General features: G+C 51.3%; 4 protein-coding genes across 5 annotated transcripts; 1 reads left to right on the forward strand and 3 right to left on the reverse strand.

The window, feature by feature from the left end:
• Positions 1-626: 626 nt before the first annotated feature.
• POLDIP2 (DNA polymerase delta interacting protein 2) lies at positions 627-11,856 on the reverse strand. Its single transcript, XM_036340674.1, has 11 exons — positions 11,620-11,856; positions 10,194-10,275; positions 8,764-8,861; positions 7,247-7,343; positions 7,004-7,079; positions 6,663-6,770; positions 4,558-4,694; positions 3,510-3,536; positions 3,186-3,311; positions 1,874-1,953; positions 627-1,103 (listed from the first exon to the last, which is right to left on the reverse strand). The coding sequence occupies exons 1-11, from the start codon at positions 11,775-11,777 to the stop codon at positions 989-991; spliced, it is 1,104 nt and encodes a 367-aa protein (XP_036196567.1). The 5' UTR covers positions 11,778-11,856; the 3' UTR covers positions 627-988.
• Positions 11,857-11,966: 110 nt separating this feature from the next.
• On the forward strand, positions 11,967-16,839 carry TMEM199 (transmembrane protein 199). Of its 2 annotated transcripts, none has more exons than XM_036341799.1 (6): positions 11,967-12,204; positions 13,456-13,529; positions 13,836-13,925; positions 14,438-14,480; positions 14,693-14,805; positions 15,660-16,839. In XM_036341799.1, the coding sequence occupies exons 1-6, from the start codon at positions 11,994-11,996 to the stop codon at positions 15,753-15,755; spliced, it is 627 nt and encodes a 208-aa protein (XP_036197692.1). In that variant the 5' UTR covers positions 11,967-11,993; the 3' UTR covers positions 15,756-16,839. The 2 variants fall into 2 exon arrangements, with proteins under 2 accessions (XP_036197692.1, XP_036197693.1); XM_036341800.1 differs by having other exon boundaries at positions 16,063-16,839.
• Positions 16,840-17,933: 1,094 nt separating this feature from the next.
• On the reverse strand, positions 17,934-21,023 carry SEBOX (SEBOX homeobox). The gene is made up of 3 exons (XM_036341974.1): positions 19,513-21,023; positions 19,191-19,351; positions 17,934-19,027 (listed from the first exon to the last, which is right to left on the reverse strand). Exons 1-3 carry the CDS (start codon positions 19,841-19,843, stop codon positions 18,647-18,649), a joined length of 873 nt encoding a protein of 290 aa, XP_036197867.1. The 5' UTR covers positions 19,844-21,023; the 3' UTR covers positions 17,934-18,646.
• A 133-nt stretch (positions 21,024-21,156) lies between these two features.
• On the reverse strand, positions 21,157-24,121 carry VTN (vitronectin). Its single transcript, XM_036341972.1, has 8 exons — positions 23,953-24,121; positions 23,740-23,859; positions 23,326-23,664; positions 23,107-23,246; positions 22,687-22,843; positions 22,369-22,521; positions 21,583-21,924; positions 21,157-21,354 (listed from the first exon to the last, which is right to left on the reverse strand). The coding sequence occupies exons 1-8, from the start codon at positions 24,014-24,016 to the stop codon at positions 21,242-21,244; spliced, it is 1,428 nt and encodes a 475-aa protein (XP_036197865.1). The 5' UTR covers positions 24,017-24,121; the 3' UTR covers positions 21,157-21,241.
• Positions 24,122-24,127: the final 6 nt, after the last annotated feature.

Consider the following 24,127-nt stretch of genomic DNA (forward strand, 5'->3'; position numbering starts at 1 on the left):
AGTCCAACTGCACTCAGTTGTCCTGCAACACAGACTCCCCCTGGTGGAGGATTAAGGACAACACTAATAAGGGCCAGAACTGAGATTTAATATTAATTCAAGAATAAAACGACTGCTTTAGCAATCACTATGGTAGTGGGGAAGCAGGAACCCTAAGAATCAGGGCAAAATGCAGCATGTTTCATCTCTGGCTCTTGGAGATGTGTGAAAAGCTCACAAAGTAGCTTGGCTTAGTCACCGCCCGTACCTAAAGCTCCTCGGCTGAATTTCTGCATTTGTAGTCTGGAAGCTTGACAGCTCTGTGCTCAAGGCTGGCAGGCCCACTGCTCCAGGAAACCTGGTTGGCTTGCCTCATTTCTCTCCCAGGCCCAATGAGGCCAGAGATGCCAATGGTTGGCCAGCACTACGAGCCAGGCTGCCTCTGACCCTGATATTGGCCTCCTACTCTGCACTTGGCAGAAGGTAAAGAAGAGAACTAGCCCAGCCCCCACCCCACTGAGAGGCATAGTGATCCTGGGAGATGTCTAGCCAACCCCAAGCCTCAAGAGGGAAACATACATACCCTAGTAGAAAAGGAAGCAATCAAGGGCTGTCACTGGGTCAAAAAGGGAGCCTGAGACCTTGGGGGCAGAAATGGCGAGGATGGCCAAGCGTGCACTGGTTTATTGACCAAACCTCACATTCCAAACAACTTGTGTGACCAACTAGGAAACTTCCGAGCCTGTGGCAGCTGGACCGAGTTCCTGGTGGGAAGGGCTACTGGAACACAGTGTAGGCGGGGCTTACAGGGGAGGCCAGCCTTGGAGGAGTCCTACATGGGTCTTCGGGAGAAAAGTTACAGCCCTCCCACCAAAGAAAGAACCCCACATTCAAATGGCGCAACCAATTAAGAGACCCACTGTGGCCCACTGATGGAGAGAGTTCTGCAGCAATTGTGGGATGACAGCTGTTCAAGGACTGAGCCTGCCCATTCAGGGCCTCAGCTGGCCTACCAGTGAAGGCCTGAGGGTGGTGTCTTCTCATCTTTATTGCTTTCCAGGGAGAAGGGAGGGATCCGGACATCAAAGTGGGAGCCATCCGGCCTCTCAAAGCGGAATGTCCCCCTGTGGGTCAGAGAAGCTGGTTTAGAGGGAGTGAGGGCTGAAGCCCTCTTGAGGATCTGGATAGCCCTATGTCCTCAGCTCCAGAAGCAAGGCAGAGGACAGGCTGGGCTCTCCTCTGCCTGGCTCATGCCAGCCTAACACTGGTCGAGAGAGCCATAGTCCTTCCTGCCCCTACATGAAAAGAAAAAATACAGCTGTCCTGATTCTGGCCCTTAGATGCACACTGCATAAAAACCCCAATTACAGCCCTAGCTGGTTTGGCTCGGTGGATAGAGCGTCGGCCCGTGGACTGAAGGGTCCCAGGTTCGATTCTGGTCAAGGGCACATGCCCAGGTTGCAGGCCTTACCCCCAGTAGGGGGCATGCAGGAGACAACCGATCAATGATTCTCTCTCCCTCGCCTTCCTCTCTGAAATCAATAAAAATACGTATTTTTAAAAATCCAATTACACTTTCAGGTTAAGGAGTGAAATACCGAGAGGGGAGGGCGGGGAGTCAACTACGTAGGCAACACGGCACCATCAGATCACCAGGCCTCTCTGGCTGAAGTCCTCACTCTGCAAAGCCACAGGGAGCTGGAAAACGGTCCTAAACCATCAGACAAGTCCCACGACAATGGACAGCAGGCAAGGCTCCATCTCAGGACTAAACTTGGCCCAGAATTAATTGAAAAGCTATGAGCCCCCACTTTTCTGACCTGCAGCTTGTGTCTGTGGAATTAAACTGCCCCTGCCCCTACCCCTGCCCCTGCCCCAGCACACCCTCACTTACCACATATGCCCACTGGAAGCTTGCAGGGAGACGTGGCTGCTGTACTGGAATGCAGGCTGCTCCTTGGATAACACCGGTTCCTGTTAGGGTTCAGGCAAAATAGGTCAGGCCAGACAAGTTCCCTGTACCCTGGGGCCAGATGCTATGCCAGTTCATCAGGACTGGATGCCTCCTCATGCCTCCCACAATGACTGCCTGCCAGTGCTTCCTCCACTGCACAGCCATGGACCTGGGCCTCTTATTCTGCCTCTGGGTCATCGTAGACTAAATGTCCGAGGGCACCGGGCAAAGATGCTAGGCACAGGGCCTACTCTGTAAATACCCTTCCAGTGTCCCTTTGCTGAGTGCCTAAGTGCAAGGCACCATGGCAGTGCTCTGCAGACCTTTGCTGACTCAAGTCTCCAAGTACTCCGTAAGGAAAAGGTGTAATCCCCATTTCAGAGTAAGAAAACGAGATTTTGGTTAAATAACTTACCCAAGTTATGTGGTGAGTAAAGAACACAGCTGGCATTTGAAATCAGACTAACTCCAAAGCCCCATTCTTACTCTCTATCCCACCCTGCTTCCCCAAGTCCCTGCTAACTTGCATAAATGCTTGCTCAATGAGACCCCTGCCACTTCTTGTGACTTTATTTCTCAAGAAATGGTGGGGTAGTACAGGAATTGCAAAAGCAGATCTCCTCAAGGATCAGCAGAAGATGCAAGCATGTAAAAGGTAGAGAAAGGACAACAGGAGTAGGGGGAGCATGCCCCATCCAAGGGCATTCAGATTCAGATTTTTAAAAAGGCACTGTGCTAGCTACAAAAAACTCTACACCAGCTTTTCTCTTTAACCCTCACTCAAGGATATGATTTTCATTGATTCTAGAAAGAGGAAGGGAGAGAAAGACATCGATGTGAGAGAGAAGCATCAATCGGTTGCCTCCTGTATACGCCTCAACTGGGGATCAAACCCACTACTAGGTATGTGCCCTGACCAGGAACCGAACATGTGACTCTGGTGCACAGGACGATGCTCAACTAAGCCACACCAGCCACTGCTACATCAGCTTTGATGTTAGATCGCTTGGATTCCAATCCAGGCCCTGCACCGCTAGCTATGGGCCCATGGGCTAGTTATTAAACTTCACAGTCTCATTCTCTTCGTCTGTGAAATGGGTTGTAAGAAACCTATTTCACAGGGCTGTTGTAAGATTTCTCACCAATGCATTCACACCCAGAGTCTCTGTCCCTAACCACACACTAAGCCCCCAAGCCTGCTGTGCAGGACCAGGAATTGGGCATTACTGGCCCAATGAATGATGATGCTCACCCTGCCCACCACCCCTCGGCCTCGCACTGTCTCCAAGGTGCCAGAGAGACTGAATATCCTCCAGTGTCGCTCCCGGAGCTGTACCACGTCACTGTCAAGGTTCTCCAAGCGAATACAGTAGCGCCACTGTGGGAGTGAGAGAGAGTTCACATCTGAGAAAGTAAACTTTGGGCTAGTGTGCCCAGAATTCTGAGACCAAAAGGCAAAAAAGGCTGACACCTGCATTGCACAGGCCCCTGCTCCCCAGAGGTAAACTCCCCCACCTCCCAACCTGCCCCACCATGCACCCCTCCTGAGCTCCTCCTCCTCGAGGGAGACACTCACCCAGTAGACGTGGGAATTCTGGGCTTCCTGGGGAAAAAAACACAAAGAATTTAAGTCCCAGAACAGAGGGCAGGACCAAGTCTGTTCCACTCAACATCTCTCCAATGGAATAGATGTATTCCAGGAAGGTTGCAGAGACAGATAATGCTGCGAATATCTGTGGATGATGATGACTGAACTATGGCCAACAAGCCCACTGTGGGGGGCAGCCTTCCCTTGGTCCATCCCTAGCCTTCCTCCTTTTTTTAAAAAAATGTTTTTATTGATTTCAGGGAGAGGAAGAGAGAGGGAGAGATAGAAACATCAATGAGAGAGAATCATTGATCAGTTGCCTCCTGCACACCTCCTACTGGGGATCGAGCTCAAAATGCGAGCACATGCCCTCACCAGAAATCTAACTGTGACCTCCTGGGGCATAGGTCGATGCTCAACCACTGAGCACTGGCTTGGTGCTGGCCTTCCTCCTTCTTATCCTATCGGCCACAGGACTCGTCCCTTTTTCTGGACCACCCTCCCTGACAATTGCTGCTCCCTACCCCTCACTGCTGGCCCAGGCCACTGCCCGCCTCTTCGGCCCTACCATAGCCCAACCTTATTACAATTCTTGGTGTGGTGTATATTGACATCCCTCACTACCACAAACTCTGGAAGGCAGGGACAATGTTTCATTTTTATCTGTATCCCCAGGACCTAGCTTACAGCCAGGCAAGAAATAGCTCAATAAATGTTTGACTAATGCATAAGAAGTATGAAGATCAGCCTACAATTTAGACAAGTATGTGTATGTTCTTCATAAACACAGCTCCCTTTGAGTCAGAAGAGAGGAGTCAGCCTAGAGGACTCTCCTGGGACCCAAAGGTTTCCCTGCTCTTGGTCTTGGTGTCAGCCCTTGTCAAGAGGCTGCTCAACCCCACGCAGTGGAGGACTAGGAAGCAGAAGCACCAGCACATGGTTGAAATTTGGAACCTGCTCCAGCAGTCACATTGGGAAGACCATACAGAATCTGGGGACCTAGCCCTGAGGGAAGGGGCCCACGCCGGGCACATACCCTCATGCCCATGTAGAAGGGGATGACAGTGACACGGATGTTCTCAGTTGTTTCCCGATGGACATCGGAGAGCTCCAGCCAGGGGTGATTCTTCTCTTGCCAGGCCCTTAGTGTCTCCCGAGCCACAAAAGGGGGTGCTGGGGCAAGAGAATGACTGGTTAGTCCAGGCCAGAATCCAGGGCATTATACTCACTTTCCAACTCTCCCTCCTAGAAAACCCTTCCTGGTGGTGGCTCAGATACACAAGAAGCAAAGCACAGGCTGGAAGAAAGCACAGAGCTGCTTCCAAGAAGCCCCGAGGAGGTATGTAGCATCGTGGGAAGAGAACTGGACTGGGAATTAAGAGCCCTGGTTTTCAGACTTTGCTCTGCCCCTAACTAGCAATCCTTTACATAAATAAATAAATAAATACACACACACATAAATATTTAAAGGATTGCTACACACACACACACTCAGTGGCCAAATTATTATGACCACCTGACGTTTGTAGGCAAATTAGCTATAATTTCGTGCTGAAGTTGCTAGAGGGCCAGACCATTATAAATAGGGAAGCAGGTTGTTTACCACGACAGAAGTGATACTTTCCGGAAGATATGGGTAGACAACGCGATTTAACAGCCTTTGAACGTGGGATATATTTGAAGGTGAGTGGCCAGACTATTATGACCACCCTATTAGTACTTCGTTGGGCCACCTTTTGCCTTCAATACTGTGGCGATTCTTCTTGTCATTGACTCCACGAGATGTTGAAAGGTGATGCGAGGAATCTGACACCATGCCTGATGAATAGCACTGTCCAGTTCTGTGAGATTTGATGGTTGTGGAACCAGCTGCCTGATGGCTCTTTTAACTTCGTCCCACAAATGCTCAATTGGATTGAGATCTGGTGATTATGGGGGCCACCTAAGCAAGGTAAAGTCTCCCTCATGTTCTTGAAACCACTCCTGCACAATACGAGCACCGTGGCAAGGCGCATTGTCTTGTTGGAAGAAGCCATCTCCATTGGGATACGCCATCAACATGATAGGATGAACTTGATCAGCAACGATACTTAGGTATGTTGTGCTATTCAGATGTTGTTCCACACGAATTAAAGGGCCCAAATTGTGCCAGGAAAACATGCCCCAAACCGTAACATTGCCCCCACCAGCTTGAAGGGTTGTACTCATGCATGTGGGGTGCATGCTTTCGTGCTGTTTCCGCCAAATTCTCACTCTGCCATCTGCATGATGTAACTGGAAACGATCCATCAGACCGCATGACTTTTTTCCAATGCTCGACTGTCCAAGCCTTGTGTTCCTGTGCGAATTGAAGACGTTTTATCTTGGTAACTGCAGACAGCAAAGGTGTTCGAACAGGCCTTCGGCTTCCATATCCCATACGATGCAGTGTACAGCTAATTTGCCTACAAACGTCAGGTGGTCATAATAATCTGGCCACTCAGTGTGTGTGTGTGTGTGTGTGTGTGTGTGTGTGTATGTGTGTGTCACACATACACATACACACACACATATATCCCATGTTCAAAGGCTATTAAATCACGTTGTTTACCCTATCTTCCGAACAAAATCACTTCTACTGTCGTGGTAAACAACCTGCTTCCCTATTTATAATGGTCTGGCTCTCAAGCAACTTCAGCACGAAATTATAGCTAATTTGCCTACAAACGTCAGGTGGTCATAATAATCTGGCCACTCAGTGTATATACTATTAATATTATTATTTATTTCAGAGAGGCAGGGGGAGGGAGAGAGAGAAACATCAATGATGAGAATCATTGATAGGCTGCTTCCTGCATACCCCACATTGGGGATCGAGCACACAATCAAGGCATGTGCCCTGACCAGGAATCGAACCGTGACCTCCTGGTTCACAGGTTGACACTCAACCACTGAGCCATGCCGGCTGGACCTAACTAGCAATCTTGAGTCCTTTCTCATCACCTGAGTTTCCATATCTGGAAGAGATGACAGCCATCCACCTGACATGTCTAATGGGAGGCTGAACAAGGTTGTGGAAACAGAGCTCTGAAATTACTTCTATGATACTGTTTTTGAAGAAAGGGCCCTCCCTTTCCAGCTTCTCTTCTTGAGAGAGCTTACCTTTTGTCTGGTCATAGAGAAGAAATCTTTCAAAGAGCTCATGCTGGATAGGAACCTGATCAGTGGAGGTATAGGGGAGGATGTCTTCATGGCTGACATAGTCCAGGCCTGGCACACAGAGGCAAAGAGACAGTGAAACTCATGTAGGTGAGGGGAGGAACAGGGCTGAGAAGAAATACAATTCCTGGCCTTGTCCCAGGGTGGGATAACCCTGGTCCCATTGTTCTCAGCATCTATAATCCCTCCCAGCAGATTAAAGGACATCAGAAAGGCATCTGAATCCTCTCCTTGAGACACACTAGACCCCTCACTGACAGGCACCATTCAAATGCTCTACTCACCTGGGATGGCATAGAGGGCCCGGCTGTCATCATGGTTAGCCAAGAAAGTCACAGCTTCTGTCTGAGATCTCTGAGACTAAGGCAAGAAGCGAGTCAGACTTTCTTAGTCACTATCCAGTCCTAAGGACTTGGGACCCAGTGTTGATCTGGGCTGTCTGAGTCCTCTCCCTCCCTTTGTGCCCTATGGGATTCAGGCCTTTCCCATGGAAAAGAACCCCAGGTCCAGCCTTCTTGCTTACTTACTATATGTGGACAGTCTCGGGCATCAATCAGCACCTGATAGTAAGTGTGAGTTTTGCCTTTCACCTCCTTAGAGCCGTGGCCAGCAGGATTCTCTGCTCTACAGGGTAGGAGAAGCCGAAGAGCATCCAGAGAGAAATAGAATCAGTGCCTGCCCCAGGTCCCTACTCCAGCCCCTCCTCATCTAAACTGTCTGGTGCCTGCGGGACTATGTTCAACCAATTGAGCCACACTGGTCAGGGCTGGGTGCTAGATTTTGTTTTCTGCATCTATTGACATGATCATGTGATTTTTTTTTTTTAATATATTTTATTGATTTTTTACAGAGAAGAAGGGAGAGAGATAGAGAGTTAGAAACACCGATCCTGCACATCTCCCACTGGGGATGTGCCCGCAACCCAGGTACATGCCCTTGACCGGAATCGAACCCGGGACCTTTCAGTCCGCAGGCCGACGCTCTGTCCACTGAGCCAAACCGGTTTCGGCGATCATGTGATTTTTATCCTTCATTTTGTTTATGTGATGTATCACATTAATTGATTTGTGAATATTGTATCAAGTTTGTATCCCTGGAGTAAATCCCACTTGGTTATGTTGTAAAAATAAAAGATAAATAAAATAAAAATCCCCTCGAATAAATAAATAAATTAATTAATTAATTAATTAAACTGACTGGTACCTGGTCTGAAGGTTTTAGCAAAACGCAGCCCTCCACTCCCCAGTCAGGGGCAAACAATGGAATGTGGAGGACCATGGCATGGAGTATCATTTGCCCTACTCTCTGGCTGCCTCTTAGAAAGAGATGTTGAAAAAATCAAATTGCTGCTTCAGTCCCTAGAGCCCAGAGTACCCCACTCTTCTTACATCCCAGGGCTATGATCACTGAATGAAGTTGGGCCTTTTCTTTTTTGTTTTTTTGATTGGGACTTTTCTTTTTTTCTTTTAAATATATTTTTATTGATTTTAGAGAGGAAGGGAGAGGGAAAGAAACATCAATGATGAGAAAGAATCACTGATGTGCAGCCTCCTGCATGCCCCCTACTGGGAATCAAGCCTGTATACCCTCCCGGGGATCTCCTGGTTCATAGGTCAAGGCTCAACCACTGAGCAACACTGGCCGGGCAAGCCTTTTCTTTATTAATGTATTCTAATGGTGATAAGAGATTAACGGAAAGATTCTAACTGCCCGTCAAGAAATCAAGAAGTCTAGTCTCCCAATGCCTTCTGTGGTAATTATAATACAAACTGAGAATGAGTATCCTGGGGAGCTCTAAAGGGACCCTCTGACTTAAGACTGTCCCTGGCACTCAGCGCTTTTTCTTCTTTTTTAAAATCTTTATTGTTGAAAGTATTACAGATATCCCCGCACTCAGCACGTTTGTCTCCATGGGTATTAGTATTGTGGGGCTGCTTCTAAGGGCCAGGAGGATGCTATCTTCACTCCTAGGATCCTAATTATGTCTGCCATGAGTCAGGCCCCCTCCTGAGAACACTGTGAGGCACAATGCAGGGCAACTTACTTTTCTGGAGCTGCAGAAGCCACATCCCGGTCATATAGTCTGGCCTGCCAGGGAAATAGGACAACACCACGGTAGCCAAAAACACTATGAAGGAAAAGCTGGGAGGAAAGAGAAGCCTCAGTGAGTCTGTAATCCAGCAAGGCCATCCAGGTGGGACCCAGACCACAAAGCAACACAGGTGTGCCAACTCCAGCACAAGGTCTGGCCCAGGGGTGGGCAAACTTTTTGACTCGAGGGCCACAATGGGTTCTTAAACTGGACCGGAGGGCCGGAACAAAAGCATGGATGGAGTGTTTGTGTGAACTAATATAAATTCAAAGTAAACATCATTACATAACAGAGTACGGTCTTTTTTTTCAATAGTTTTATTCATTTCAAACGAGCCGGATCCGGCCCGCGGGTCGTAGTTTGCCCACGGCTAGTCTGGCCACTCCTTTTCCTTGAACTCTGTGATCTACCCCACTAGGGAACATTCTTACCCCATCTTCACCTGGCGGACTTCTACTCATCCTTTAGGCCACAATGTTGGCCTCTAGAAAGTGTTCCCTAGCTTCCCCTTCCCCACCTCCACGTAGCACAATGCACAGCCACTGACCATTTGCATATCATAATTCCTTTCTAAACTGTCAACGCCATAAAGGCATTGTTTCCTGATTTAATGCCAATGCACAATGCCCAGTCCATTGTAGGCACAGAAAACAAATGTTCAATAAACAAAAATTCATCCTTATCTACAAGAAGCCTAAATCCATCTTAGTGGATCTAGCACAAAGCTGATACAGAAAAAGAACCTCACACCCAGAGCTTATTGCACTGCGAAGAGCTCAATTATGACAAAACGCCAAAGGTATGCTTTCTTTTCTGTTTTTTTAAATCCTCACTAGAGGACATCCTTAGAGAGAGGAAGGGAGGGGGAGGGAGAGAAAAGAGAGAGAGAGAGAGAGAGAGAGAGAGAGAGAGAGAAGAAACATCGATGTGAGAAACCTCAAAAGGTTGCCCTCCATATGCATCCCAACCGGGGATGGAACCTGCAACCCAGAAACATGCCCTGACCGGGAACTGAACCTCAGGGTGCACAGGACGACGCTCAACCACCTGAGCCACTCCACCCAGGCAGGTTTGCTTTTCTGAAAGCTCCCTCCACTGGTTTCCCAGCACCCACTACGTTAGAGGACTATTCAGTCATTCGGCTCTTCCTCACTATAGTCCAAACCATCTCTGTCCACACTCACTCAGAGAGAGAACCCACTGATACATGAAATGCATTCAAATCCAGGAAAACAAGAAACCCACCTTTAAACACTTGTGATTCTGGTCTGGTACCAAACGCCAAGGCAGCAAACGGTACCATGCAGCCCTACGGCCAGCTCTGACCCTTTCAGAAGCAGAGCACACCATGAACATGGAAGATGACCCAGCCCAGCACTCACCTGCCCAGTCTCATATTTTCCATTCTGTTTTGGCACCTCAAACACACCAACTGTCTCCAAAACTTTGCCCTCTGGTCGGTTTCTGATTAGGAAGGAACAGAACAAGCCACTGAGCAGCTGAGGAGGTAATAGGGCTTATCCATCAGAAGAAAAAAAAAAAGCTACTAGGACACCGAGGGGCCACGGCAACGACGGCAGAGAAGGGTCAGGTCAGTGGGGCCAGCTGAAACAGGTAAGGTCCTGCCAAATCGCCACTCCACGGAGCTGCCTGTCCTCCTTGCAGGTCCGGCCACAGGCCCCTCCTTGGTGTCCAGGTTAGGCCTGAGCTCCCAGGTCGCTTCCTTCTCATCATTCTCAGCATTCTTCACATCTTGCCTTCATACCCTGTTCAGCTGTGCTCCCCGCCTCCCTTTCTTCCCTGAGCTACCCTCATGACCTCCCTCAGCACTTTAACTGTCCTTCCCACCTTGCATTTCAGTTATCTGTATCCATGTCTTATCTCCATTAGAAACTACGTTCCCTGGGAGCCTGATTAGCTTGTGTTGCCCCTCAAAGCCTCATGAATACCAGGAGCCCGAACAACATTTGTTCTCCGTCCACGTGCATCTCCCCCCTCTAAACGGCAGTCTTCGCCCTACCCTGGGAGGGCTTACTCATCCTCTCTAGATTTCCTGCTGTACTCCCTACGCTGCACCCAGTGGTCTTGAAATCTAGTTTTCATTCCGATTTACATCAATTTGCACCGGGGTCTGAAAATGCAAACAGTTATCATCTCTCCCCAATGTAAGTGTCTCAGCTCAGCCATTAAAAGGTCAGTTCTCCCCGAGACCTCTCTGGACAGGTGCTTCTTCTAGGGGGCTCTTTAAAGCACCGTTATTCTTACCATTGTTGACATGTGAACATGATGTTTCCTCCCAACTTGATTCACTGGCCCGAATTTAAGCTGCTTATGACAACGTTCACACCATCCCCACCCACGACCTCAAGCCCCCTTCCCCAAATCACACAGAGACCCAGTCTCCCCAAGGTCACACTGCAACCGGGGACCCGTGCGGGGCTCAGACTCAAGAGTCCTGTTTTCAACTTCGAGCATCTTTCCGCGGGAGTTCGAAGTCAAAAGCCCGAGGGCTTCATGAAAAGGCTGCCTGCTCACAGCGGCTCGCGAAGATTCCCGCTCGGGGTGGCAGGATCCACTCTGGGTTACGAGTTCCCCCCCAGGGCCAGCCCCGCACAACCCCAGGCTCTGGACCGCGTCCCCCTCTCTGCTCCTGGCACACATCCCACGCGGCGCAGGTCGGCTCCCGGCCGGGACCCTCTCCCGGGTCGAACTCCAAACACCCTCGGGGGGCAGGACCTCCGGGCCTCCTTCCCGGCCGGGAACACGCTCCCTCGGCGCCGGGCCCCTGCCCCGCGGCCGGTCCCTCACCGGGACGAGAGGTGCCTCCGCGTCGTGGTCGCCGCTGGTAGAAAGGCCCCAGGTCCACCCGCCGCACACAGCGGCCTTGGCCCCCGGGCCCCGGTCAGCGACCGGGACCACCAGCGGCTGCCCACGGCCAGGACCCGCCGGGCCACACAGCCCGCCATGTCCCCCTGAGCGTCTGCTGTGCTGCTGACACAGGGCCCGACCCGCGGCCGGGCGGCGTCCCGCCCCCGCCCCACACTGCCCCGCGCCGCGCCGCGCCCCGCCCCTTTGGCCCTCGGCCCGCCCCGCGCCGCCCCGCCCGCTCCGAGCTCCTTCCGGCGCACGGCTGGCGGAAGTCCCGCCTGGGGGGGGTCACGTGACCGTAGAGCGGGCCAGAAATGGCGTCTTACTTGATTGCCGGCGAGCGGCTGGTGCGCGCCTTGGCCCCCGGCGGGGAGCTGGAGCCCGAGCAGCTTCCACGCAAGCTGCGCGCGGAGCTGGAGGCCGCCGTGGAGAAGAAGCACAAGGGCGGCGACCGCCCCCGGGGTCCCGCACGCCTGGTTCCCTTCCGCCTGGTCCGGGACCTGCACCAGCACCTGAGAGAACGGGGTGAGGCCCACTCTCCAGTCCGGAGTCGCCTCCTTTCCTCCAGAGCCTGTTCCCTCTTGAGGCCTTGATCGCACGTCAAGCATCTTTAGCCATCACGCTCCTTCGCCCGCGGAGCGGTCACCGAGCCAAGCCAGGACTCACCTTATCATTAAATCCCAGGGCGACTTACTCCCTCACAACTTCCGTCGGAGTTCCTACTGGATGGCAACATGCACTTGTGCGGTTTCTGCTTTCTGCAGAGTCTCCACTTCACTTCCGGGCCCAAGGAGGCCCACCTGACCTTTGAAAAAGTCCCAAGTCCCGACCCAGTACCATGTCACAGGTTCAGTTTCTTTTAAGCCACCGTAAGCACAGTGAGCTTGTCCTGTTTGCGAGCCTGGATTTCTTTCCATCTCAGAAGTAAAAGTCGTCAAATCGGACTCTTTTTTGTTGTTGTTGTTAATCCTCATCCGAAGATATTTTTCCCATTGATTTTTAGAGGAAGGGAGGGAAAGAGAGAACCATCGATGTGAGGGAGAAACATCAATTGTTTGGTCGCCTTCTCCCAGGCGCCCCGACTGGGACCCACCTACGTGCCCTTGACCAGAAATCCAACCCGAGACCCTCCAGGCTGCAGGCTGGTGCTCTAACCACTTAGAAACACCGGCCAGGCACATCTGACTTTAGATAGGATGATAGACAGCTGTGTGGGAAGGTCTGAACTGGCACCTGAGCCCTAGTCCGAGCTCTGCCACTGACTCCCATGGGAGGAGTCATTTCTCTTCCTTGGACCTCAGTTTCCTTCACTGTAAAGGGAGGAAATAGGACACACTGGCCTGTAAGGTCTTTTGCTAAAATGAACATTGCCTCCCCGGAAGTACAAAGGATAGACTGCTTGACTGTTGGAACTGAAAGGACCTTAGAGATCCTCTTCTCTGAGTAGTCCACACCACTGTGACTAACTTCATTGGGGCAGTTCTGTGGTGGCCACAGAAATGACTTCACCTACAGGCAAATGTAAATGGCTTACGGGTTAGCAGTGACATGGCCAGGGTAACTGAGAGCTGACAGTTAAACGCAGCTGTGCAGCAGTAGGAGATGATTATGTGGAATTGTCTTATATTCTTCCCAGTTGAAAATGGTCTTGGAGGTGAATTGGTATAGGAATGGCCATGCTTTATTTTAGGGGAAAGACTAGATCCTTCTCTGATCTTAATCCTTCGAGCTCAGCTCTATGGATCATTCTGTTTGTGGAAATCTTTTTCTTCCCAGATTCCACACTGTACCTTCATGAGCTCCTAGAAGGCAGTGAAATCTATCTCCCAGAGGTGGTGAAGCCTCCTAGGGTATGTACGGGGTATATTTGTGACAGTGGATATTGGCTGAATTGAGCTTATCTGTGATACAGCCAGGTTTATAGGTCAACTTTTGAGTTCAAAAACTTGTCTTTTAAATCCTTGGGAGCTGGGGTGGGGGAACCAGATATTGGTCCTCCATGTTTGACCTAAAAGTTTCCAAAGCAATGGAGGCGGAACTGGTACGTGGGTCTCCTAGTACCCTGAGCAGTGCTTTGCCCCCTGAAACCAATGACTGTGACATGTTTTCTAGCAAGCTGGGAATGTCATTCTTCTCATTTGATTTTCCTGCCTTAGAACCCAGAGCTAGTTGCCCGTCTGGAGAAAATTAAGATACAGCTGGCCAATGACGAATATAAGCGGATCACCCGCAATGTCACCTGTCAGGTAAGGGCCTGCTCTTCAATACATGGACTTGAGTAGCCCCAGAAAGCAGGGCCCTGCACTGGGAAGAGGCACAGAGGAAAGAAGCAACATAGTCTGTATACTCTTCAGGGACGAGAGCAGCTCTGTGTTACATAAAAACCAAATATAATTCCCAACTTATTCACTGAGACTCTGGGCTTAGATGGTGACTGATTCTTCAAGGTTGTAGAGATGGGAATGAGCATTGGAGCCTTTCTTCCAGCAGGGCTCCCTACTGTTCTCTGGCGTGCTCCTGCCCCAGAACAGTCGAGGGGTAGACGAATACTGGGAGCCTGTGTCCTTTCTTTGAAATGCTTGATCTGTGGTCCAGAAAAGAATCCAACTGGTCATAGACAAAAGAATCCATGCATAAGAAAGAGTTACAATGCTTCGGGGAATTAAAAAGGGCTGAGCCCAGACTAACAAATGGCTACTCTCTGGGCTGCCCCTGATCTGCTTCCATTCTGAAATCATTTGTTTTTTCTTTTTTCCAGGATTCAAGGCATGGTGGGATTCTAAGTGACCTGGGCAAGGAAGGTGAGAGACTAAGATATTAGGTGCTAAAGTCTCTCCCTGCGAGGGCTCAGCCATGATACTCCTTCCCATCCCAGTACTCTGGGGTTAAGCCTGAGCTATTCAGGTTTGCTGGTTAAGGGAGACCCAGTAGATGGGGGAGGCAGCTATAGAGATAGGAGGACCTCCTGGAGGATGCTGAGCTAAAGGTTTCTTTCCTGGGTTCCTCCCCAAAGTGAGGTCAGTGAAGGCTGTGGTCATCACCATCTTCAACTTCATTGTCACGGTGGCAGCCGCCTTTGTCTGCACTTACCTTGGAAGCCAGTATATCTTCACAGAAATGGCCTCGGTGAGTAAGCACTGGGCAGGGTAGGGTGCTCCAGGTGCGGGTGTTAGTGGGAAAGGGAGGATGTATGTGAAAGTGCCTTGCATAAGTTAGGCAATGAATAAATATTTGTGCAGTAAACAAGAGGAGCGTTTGCTAAGCCAGTCAGAGAAAGATAAATATCACATGATCTCACTCATTTGTGGAATATAATGAACAACATAAACTGATGAACAAAAACAGGTCCAGAGACAGAGAAGCATCTATCAGACCATCAAACCTCAGAGGGAAGGTAGGGGAGGGTGGGGGTAAGGGGCAGAGATCAACCAGAGGACTTGTATGCAAGCATATAAGCCTAACTAATGGACACGGACACCAAGGGGGTGAGGGCATGAGCGGGATGGGCGTGGGGAGACAACGGGGGGATAAGGACACATGTGTAATACCTTAATCCAGTGGTTCTCAACTTTCTGGCCCTTTAAATGCAGTTCCTCATGTTGTGACCCAACCATAAAATTATTTTCGTTGCTACTTCATAACTGATGTTGCTACTGTTATGAATCATAATGTAAATATCTGATATGCAGGATGATCTTAGGTGACCCCTGTGAAAGGGTCGTTCGACCTCCAAAGGGGTCGCGACCCACAGGTTGAGAACCGCCGCCTTAATCAATATAGAAGAAAAAAAAAGAGGAGCATTTGAGCTTAATAGTCTTGGGAGTGGTTAATAACCTCTGGAGAATTCAGATCCTCATTTCTTCCTTTCCCCCCAACTTATGGGCTGGGTTGGGGTTCTCTTCATCCTTATTAGAGGTGTTGGAGGCTGCAGGGCTGGTGGCTGGTCTTCACCCCCTGAGCCTGGTCCTTTCCCTCCCCAGCGGATACTGGCTGCAGTGATTGTCGCCTCTGTGGTGGGTCTGGCTGAGCTGTATGTCATGGTGCGGGTGATGGAAGGCGAGTTGGGAGAGATATAACTGGTGCTTCATCATCAAAGTCTGGAGACGATTTGGAGGGGCTCCAGGCCCCCAGCTGCCAAATACTGACTCTCAGTCAATCCATCAGGTTCTTTGTACTCAGCTCTAGTCAGTCAGGGCCACGCCCCTGCTACCTGCTATTTCTGTGGGCAGCCTCATCCTCTGTCAGTTGCCAGAGGGGACAGTAGGAGGAGACTCCGACAACTGAACAGAACTGGTCTGTCGGTTCCTGATCCACATCCTGGATGCTGGCCTGTAACTTAGTTCTGAAGCCTACCAAAAAGCAGAAAGGATTCCCTTTCTCCAGGTTATGGGGAAGAACTGATCGGAGGACATAAAACAAGAAGAGGAGGAAGATGGGTCTGTACAGAATGGCGGAACTGGATGTAAGGCAGCTATTTTTTGGAATCTTAGTTTCTATCTACATTTTCTTCCCTCTGCTTGTCTTTGTTAGGGTTTCTATATGCTTCTGCCTGTCTCTACCACCCACCAGCCCTTCTTAAACTTCCTGTCTTCTCATCACCTTTTGTTCTGTCTCCAAAAATGAAAACAATTCAGGTCGCAAAACAGTGTTTCTGCTTTTAATTGCAAAATCCCTTGTATTTGTTTGTGTTTGTGGGGAGAGTATGCCTACTGTGAGATTGCCTCAACTAGTAAAGGGAGGGACAGGGATGATTTTCAGATTTAACTATGAATAAACATACACATGAATATGTATACATATTTTTATATGTGAGCCTAATACAAGGTGTTTTCTGTGGGGTTCTTAAACATGTTTGGGTGAGTGTGAAAAATAATATGTAAATGCTCACAGTTGATTAATTGTTTTACATAGTTGTTTTTGGTCTTTACAATAGTCCTGGAGGTTAGAAAAGGAAATGGTCTTAGGCCCCTTTTCCAGATGACAAAACTGAGGCCGAGAGAGATCAAATGATCTACTTTGTTCCTTCCTCTGATAAATGGAGCCAAAGACTCCTAGATGGTCCTGAAGTCTCTGTGTAATATTAAACTTCTGGAACTTAGATTAGTGGTGTGATGATAGAATCTGTATAAAGCATAATAAATATTTATTGTATTCAGTGTACTTTTATTTCAAATCTGTGAAAACACAAAAGCCCAAAGATTTTTATAGTTCTGAAAATTGTGCAGAGTCTGCTCCTAATGGTAGAGTCCATGTTTCCATTTGTTCACTGCATAAGCTCCAGCGGTCTCCCCCCACCCCGTCCCCAGGCATTCCTCTATTTTTAGAAATTATATACTCATTGGCTGAGTAGACATTCCCTCAACAATGTTTGCCAGTTATAACAAGTCTGAGCCTGTCATCGCAGTATTCTACATGAGAGAGGAGGAGGTTTTAGGCCCTTCTGTTCACCATAGATCACATTGAAAAATCCTAGGATCTCTGTATTTGGTTGGCAGGAATGAAAACAGGAGAAAAATGTAGGTGGCATTTTACAGCGTTTCTAGCAACCTAAACTGTTTTTTGTTTTTTTAATATTTATATTGATTACAGAGAGGAAGGGAGAGTAGGGGGGAGAGGTAGAAACATCAGTGATGAGAGAGAATCATTGATTAGCTGCCTCCTGCACGCCCCACACTGGGGATTGAACCCAAAATCCCAGGCATGTGCCCTGACTAGGAATCGAACCTCAGATTTTTGGTTCATAGGTTGGTGCTCAACCACTAAGCCATGCCAGCCGGGCAACCTAAACTGTTTTAAAATTAAGTTTTAAAAGCTTTGTGGAGATTCCTGGCTCTCATTTCCAAAACAGAGAGGAGACAAGTATTATCATCCCCATCTTCAGGCTCATAGACTGAGAGAGTTGCAAGGTTACTTAGCAATGCCAGGATTGCAGAGCAGCTCCAGAACAGGAGGCAGCCAGATTGTCCTGAAACCAGTAGGGTCAGGGCAGGAGTTGCCAGCAGAGGTTCCCACCTCCCCAGAGTCTGTCAGTGAGAGCCCTAAGCCCTTCAGTTAACTGTCCCTCTTAACTAATCCCAGCAGAAACCTGGGTAATACCTCCCCCACCAGAATCTGTGGAACTTGGCCCATTTAGAGATTAGGTGATGGAGATAAATTTCACAAGCAAAGGGCCTTCTCGTCCCTGTTCGTTTGTATCACACAACAATCCAGATTAAGGTACAGAGTTTGGGTTTTATTTGGAGATTAGTTGGTATTACAGATGACAGTGATAGCAAAACCCAACGCTGCCGTGCACACACCACCCTACCCTGTTCGAATCTGTCAGGTTCTCTCCACACCCCCAGATCAGAGGGCAACTGATCTGATCTTTATGAAAATTAAATCAATGTAAACTACAAGCTCCTGTTTCTACTTTATTACTTTAATATCGCTTCTTCTTCAGATTCATGGTTCTGATTAATTTGTCCAGGTGGTAGGAGGTCAGGAGAGACCCTCGACTATGAAAGGGTTGGTCCCTTGCAGTCTAGAATTAGGACCAGCACACTCTCCTCCCCTAGCTCACAGCAGTGAGGTGCTGGCCTGAAGGTGAGAGGCAGCTTCCTGCCCATTTTCCTTTAGAGGGAGGAGGTGTCTTCTGCTTGGGTGAGAAGAGTTGGGGGCCGGGCCTGGCAGGACAGGGGGAAAATGTGGCCCCATACCTCATCCCTCTGAAGGTCTCTCCTGCCAAGACAATGGGCATATGCCTCAGGAGGTGCAGGGTGCTGGGAAGCAGGAGCCAGGTCCCATTTACTCCATAGGTCCCGCATCTAGGCTGGCCTGGAGGACAGTGGAAGGGAGGGATCCCTGAACTAAACTTTCTCCCCATAAGAGAATGCCCTTGTGTAAAAGAAGAGGGTGATGTGTTTCAGCTCAAGGGGCAGGTGGGCTACAGGAGCTAGAGGTGGGGGTTTGCAAGTTCTGACCTAGATTAGGAGTGGTCCAGGTTGGTGACAATGGCCGAGGCATAGATGAGTTCAGACAGGCTGCCCAGTGAGGTCTGGGGAGTAGTTTGCTCTGAAGAAAGATGGACCCCTGAAGCCCCAGCTGGTCCCCAAGGAGCTACAGCTTTAGCCCCCACCCAGCCCTGCCCTGGACCCAAGCCAGGAGCCGGACAGGAGGCATGTCGACACCCTGAGGTGCACTGAGCTGTGCTGCTGGAGAGTGGAAGCTGGCCTAGTGTTTGGGGCTCCTGAGACTGCTGGAGGGCATCTGAAAGAGAACAGGGTCTCTGGGGGGGCTCAGGCCTGGAGTTTAGGCCTCCTGGCTTCCTGTTCTTGATTCTCTTGGCCCGCCGGTTCTGGAACCACACCTGGGAAGGGAAGAAGAAGAGGTCTCTTTTGGCTCCAGTATCCCCTCCCCCCAAGCACAGGGAAAGCAGAACTTGGAGGCAGGATACTCAGAAGGAGCTGTGGGTCAAGCCCAGAAGCTGGCTGTGTGAGAGTATCCCCACCCTGAGGGGGGTCACAGCTCACCTGTATCTTGGCCTCAGGAAGGCAGGTGACCTGGGCCAGATGCTCACGGGTGCCAATGTCAGGGTAGGGCCGTGCTGCAAACACCCGCTCCAACTCCAGCAGCTGTCCTCTGCTGAAGGTGGTCCGCTTTCTCCGGTGGGGACCCAACCCACTGGCATGGCCTGTGGGCCGAGGTGGAGATCAAGCCAGGACTCGCTTCAAGAGCCTCCACCCCAACCTCAAAGCCCTCAAGAGACCCTGAAGCATCTGCTGCCTGCCCAAATTTCCCCCATCATACCCTCCCTTACATCCTTCCCTGCCAGCCCTTTTCCCATCAGATCACCTGTTGGCGATGCATCCACAGGGTTGGCCATGGAGCTGGCAGAGAGTGAGGAGCCAGAGGGCCATTCCCAGGCTGTGCCCACACCAGACTCCTCTGATTGGGGTTTTATCCTGCTCAGAGGGCTGGCTCCACCTCCAGGAGCATAGAGGTTTATCATCCAGCTTGAGGAGACACAGGTGGCCAGGGGCAGTGTTGGAGCTTGGCAGGGTATAGGTGGGGCACAAGTTTTGGGGCCCCTGCTCCTCCAGGGCTCCACAAAGGAAGCTGGTCCCAGCCCCACTCCTTGAACTGCACAGTTTGGCCGTCTGTGTCTGAAATCCGGGTACTTCATAAAAATTCTCCCAGGGCTTCTTCCAGGAAGCCAAAGAAATCCCTCTCTGCAGTGTTCCCAGGACTTCAGCCCTGAAGGTGCTGGCTGCCTTCAGGGGAGAGTGGGTGCAGTCCTGTCCCCCAGCTGAGGACTGGGCTCCATAGGAGTCCTTTGTCAATTTCCAGAGGGGGCAGCAGAGGAGACTCCAACAACTGAACAGACCTGGTCTGTCGGTACCTGATCCTAATCCTGATGCCTGTCTGCCTTCTCCAGTCCAGTCCAGGCACTGCTGGGCTGGGGTTTTCCATCGAGAGTAAATAGAATCCAGGCCTTCCTGGAAGTGGGCCATGCTGCCTGAACTTGCCCAAGTGTACAAATCAGCCGTCATCCTTGTTCCACACATCCTGGATGCTGGCCTGTAACTTAGTTCTGAAGCCTCCAAAAAGCAGAAAGGATTCCCTTTCTCCAGGATATGGGAGAAGTACCTGCTGAGGCTGGGCAGGGTGCAGAGGATGATGGGACAGCAGCAGGGCTGGGAAGCAGCTGTCACCACCAGATCTCCCTCAGGTCTGCTTTAGAGCTTTGTTTTCATCTAACCCTTTCTCTCTGGCCCCTCAAAAGCCCAGGTGGGCTTCCTAGAGTCCAGGAACCTGAAATCAGAGGAGGTTCCACAGGTACAACTGAGGGGTTTTAAGGAAGATATTTGTATATACAGCGCACTGGTCCTTGGAAATCTTCTGGGCCACTTACTAAGAGATGTAGGAACATTTGAATTTCCTTTGGGTCCCTGCCTTTCCTATCTCTCCTAACCTCAGTGCCCTGCACCCAAACCCCAGGCAGAGTCCTCACAGATGGGGGGTCACTAGGGGAGCCAGGTCACTAGGGGTCACTAGGGGTCACCAGTGACCAGTTCCCTAGGGACTCAGGTCTTCTGAGATAACCACATTTCAGGCTCAAGATGACCAGAAAACTGAACCAGAAGCCCATCCCCTTCACCCCTTCTCTGTCCTCCAAGACCCTAGGGGTCAACTCCAAGAGGTAAAGCAAGCCCAGGGCTGAGAGGGGGCGCTTGGTGACTCCTATCATCATCCGAGCTCCTGCTTAGCTACTGGTGGGTTGTTAGGGGCTGCTTAGCTCAGGAGGAGGGCTAGCACCCACGAGGCCTTCTCCAGCCCACAGCTTTGTGGTTCATTAGGAGGCCCTGAGCCAAACATGGGCTGGACAGAGGAAGGCTCTTCTCTCCAAGCCACCCTAACAGCCCAGCTTCGCCTCCCTTACCCAGGCAGAGCCTTGCCTCCTTCCTGTCTACCCCAGTCAGGACAGCAATCTTAAACTCAGCGCCAAGGGATCTTTATTGAGCTGGGAGGAGGAGGTTAGAGAAGGAAGCAGCGGAGGGCCCAGATATATGGGCTCCGACTCCTACTGGTGATCAGGGGCTGGGCAGCCCAACCAGTACTGGGCGATGTTCCGTGGGTAGGGCGGGCTTACAGTATCCACTCGCTGTGTGCGAAGGTTGACTCGGTAGTACTTGTCTGGAAGAGAGGTTGGGGGAGAGTGAGTGAGGCCCAGCCTGGCCCTGCCCACGCCTGCCCTAAAACCCAGTCTCCCCTGGGAGGGTAAGTGAACATCACAATGCAGGCCAGGACTCCTGGCCTGGCTTTCCGGAGTCACTGCTCAAGGGCCGAGTTCAGCTCATGGGAACTAGAGAGAGCAGGGCGGGCCACTGCTGAACCCGCTACAGGGGTGGCAGGGGCGCCTACCTCCTGAGAAGAAGTAGACGCTCTGGATGGGCTCACATTTGGGAGGCACAAGCCAGTCCATGTCATAATCATAGTTGTAGGTTCCCAGGCCACTCTCCTCACTGGAGAGCAAGGACAGCCAGATTGAACGGGATTTCCGGTGGGAGTTGGGGCTGTGGCCACCAGCGCGGCCACGGCGTGATCGGTAGCGTTTACGGCTGCGACGCTTAGACTTAGTGCTCTTGGTCAAGGAGGAGCGAGGAGCTGAGCCTGAGATGTAGATCCGGCCAGCCATGGCTGCATCCACTTTCCCGGGCACACCAGGCCAGTCCTCGCTGATGGACTGGGGCGGTCTGGTACCACCTGTAGCAGGGAAGGGGTTAATGGGGAACCTTGAGAGCCTGGACCCTCCCCGCCCCCGCCCGCCCGCCCCCTACAGGGTAGTTCATCAGGTGCCCAAGGACACAGCAAGCTAGCGGAAGAGGCCAGCACCCTGGCTTTCTGACTCTGTTTAATGCCCTTTCCCCTGGCCTCCCTCCACCATGTCCCGCCCTATTTACCTCAGCCACAGCCCCTCCTTTTGCTGGCTGTGCCCTTGGGCATGCTAGGCAAAGTCCAAGGTGTGGGGTCCAGGTGGAGGCAAGCCTTCCCCCCAAAGGTCAAAACAGATGCAAAGTCTGGCCTGAGCAAACAGCTTTTGATGGATAGCTCTACAATCACTTCCCCTTCTGGCCAGCCCAGCCTTCCCTCTGTCTCCGGGATCCCAGCCCTCTTGAAGGGGAAACAAGACCTGCCCTCCCTCCATACCAGAGGGTCTGTTCCAGAAAAGAAGCTCAAAGATGTCCTCCCAGCCGGCCCGCTGCATCATGGCAAAGTGTTCAAACACGGTTGACAGGGAGCTATCGTCACACTCCTCCCGACTGGGCTGCTGCTGGAACTCGTACTCCCAGTACTGTTGTCCTGGGGAGGGGTGGGCATGAGCAAGGCTGGAAAGCCCAGAGGCTGTTAGGAGCTCCAGGCCAGGGCAGGGTGGAAGGAGGATGGACATAGGCATCATCTAGGCCAGTCCCCCAAAACTGAGACTGCTCCACTGCCTGCTCATTCTCCCCTCTACCCCCTGAGTACCCTTGAAGAAGTAGACCCGCTCCCGTCCATTGTAGTTGTGAGCAGGGAGGGCGAAGGCTGCATCCACATTGTCTGGGACGCCCGTGAAGCCTTCAGAGATGCTGCGGGGGTAATCGGGGTCCAGTACACCATCCTCGAAGCGCCAGTACTGACTTCCCTAAGGGGGTAGGGAAGGAGGAGGGAGGTGAGGAGGTGGCTGGCTGGGCACGGAGGCAGAGTCCCCCCATCCAAGGCAGCAGTCTCAGTTCTAGACTTGTCACCCAGGACCTGGAACCTTGGGCTTCCTTAACCTCCCAGAGCTTCAGCCAGACACCAAAGGCTGGGATTCAGCCTCCTTGCCCACCCTGGTCCCCGGCACAACAGCTCTCAACTCCTGCCTGGATACCCTTGACCCTCACCCACAGCCCCTGGGCCCGGCACCTTGAAGAGGTAGGTCTTCCCCTGACAGTTGATGCGGGTGAAGGCAGCATCAATGGGGCCCTCGATACCCCAGACATCTTGGATGAGCTTGGGGTACCCAGGCCTCACTGCATATTCATCCAGCTCATAGCAGTACTTCCCTAGAGTGGAGGAGGCTGTGTGAGGGACGGAATGTTCCTGGGGCAGACCCCCGCCCCAGAGACCTGCCCCTGGAGTCACCTCGGAAGGCAAAGAGGGAACCATTCTTGAGGTCAGTGAAGGCATCAAAGGGCTTCCCACTGCACAGCTCCTCTGCTGAGGATTCGAAGATTTCTTGATGGTTGCTCTCAGGCCTTAGGGTCTCCATGTCAGGCCCTGGGATCTCCTGTTCTGGTCCTGGGACCTTTTCCTCAGGATTCAGAACAATTCCCTGCTCAGGAATGCTTTCAGGGGGCTGTGGGGAACTGTTAATGAGAGTGCTCTCTGTCCGTGTGTGGACACTGGGATTTTCTGTCTCCGAATCGATGCCATCAACCCCGTACTCATCTTCTGCCATAGTGAACACATCCCCGCGAGTCACTGCAGGCAGAGTGGGTGGTGTGAGTCTCCGGCTGCAGAGGGGACCCCAGACCCACCCAGCCATTCTGAACGCACCTTGGGGCTTGCACTCAGCCACGAAGTCGTAACAGCAGCTCTGGTAGTAAGAGCAGAGCTCATCACACTGACACTTCTTTTCCGGGTTGAAGCCCTCGGTGCAGCGATCCTTGCATGACTCTGTGGGGAGGGAGTTTCAGTTGGCACAGCCAAGACAGGCCCACTCTTGCCCACCCTACATTAGCCCAACTGGCCACCAACACCCTCCTGCACCTTGGTCAGCCAGAACAGCCCAGGCCAGCAGGGCCAGCATTAGAAGGGGCCTAAGGGGAGCCATGGCAGGGCCTGTAGCCGTGAGCCTGGCTTACTGGGTTCTGTGCTCTCTGCTCTGATGCCTGAGAAAGGGAGGGAGCGGTGGGAAAGAAAGGGAGGGAACCAGAGAAGAGGA

The sequence above is a fragment of the Myotis myotis genome, unplaced genomic scaffold, assembly GCF_014108235.1.
Source record: "Myotis myotis isolate mMyoMyo1 unplaced genomic scaffold, mMyoMyo1.p scaffold_m19_p_17, whole genome shotgun sequence".
Classification (NCBI taxonomy): Eukaryota; Metazoa; Chordata; class Mammalia; order Chiroptera; family Vespertilionidae; genus Myotis; species Myotis myotis.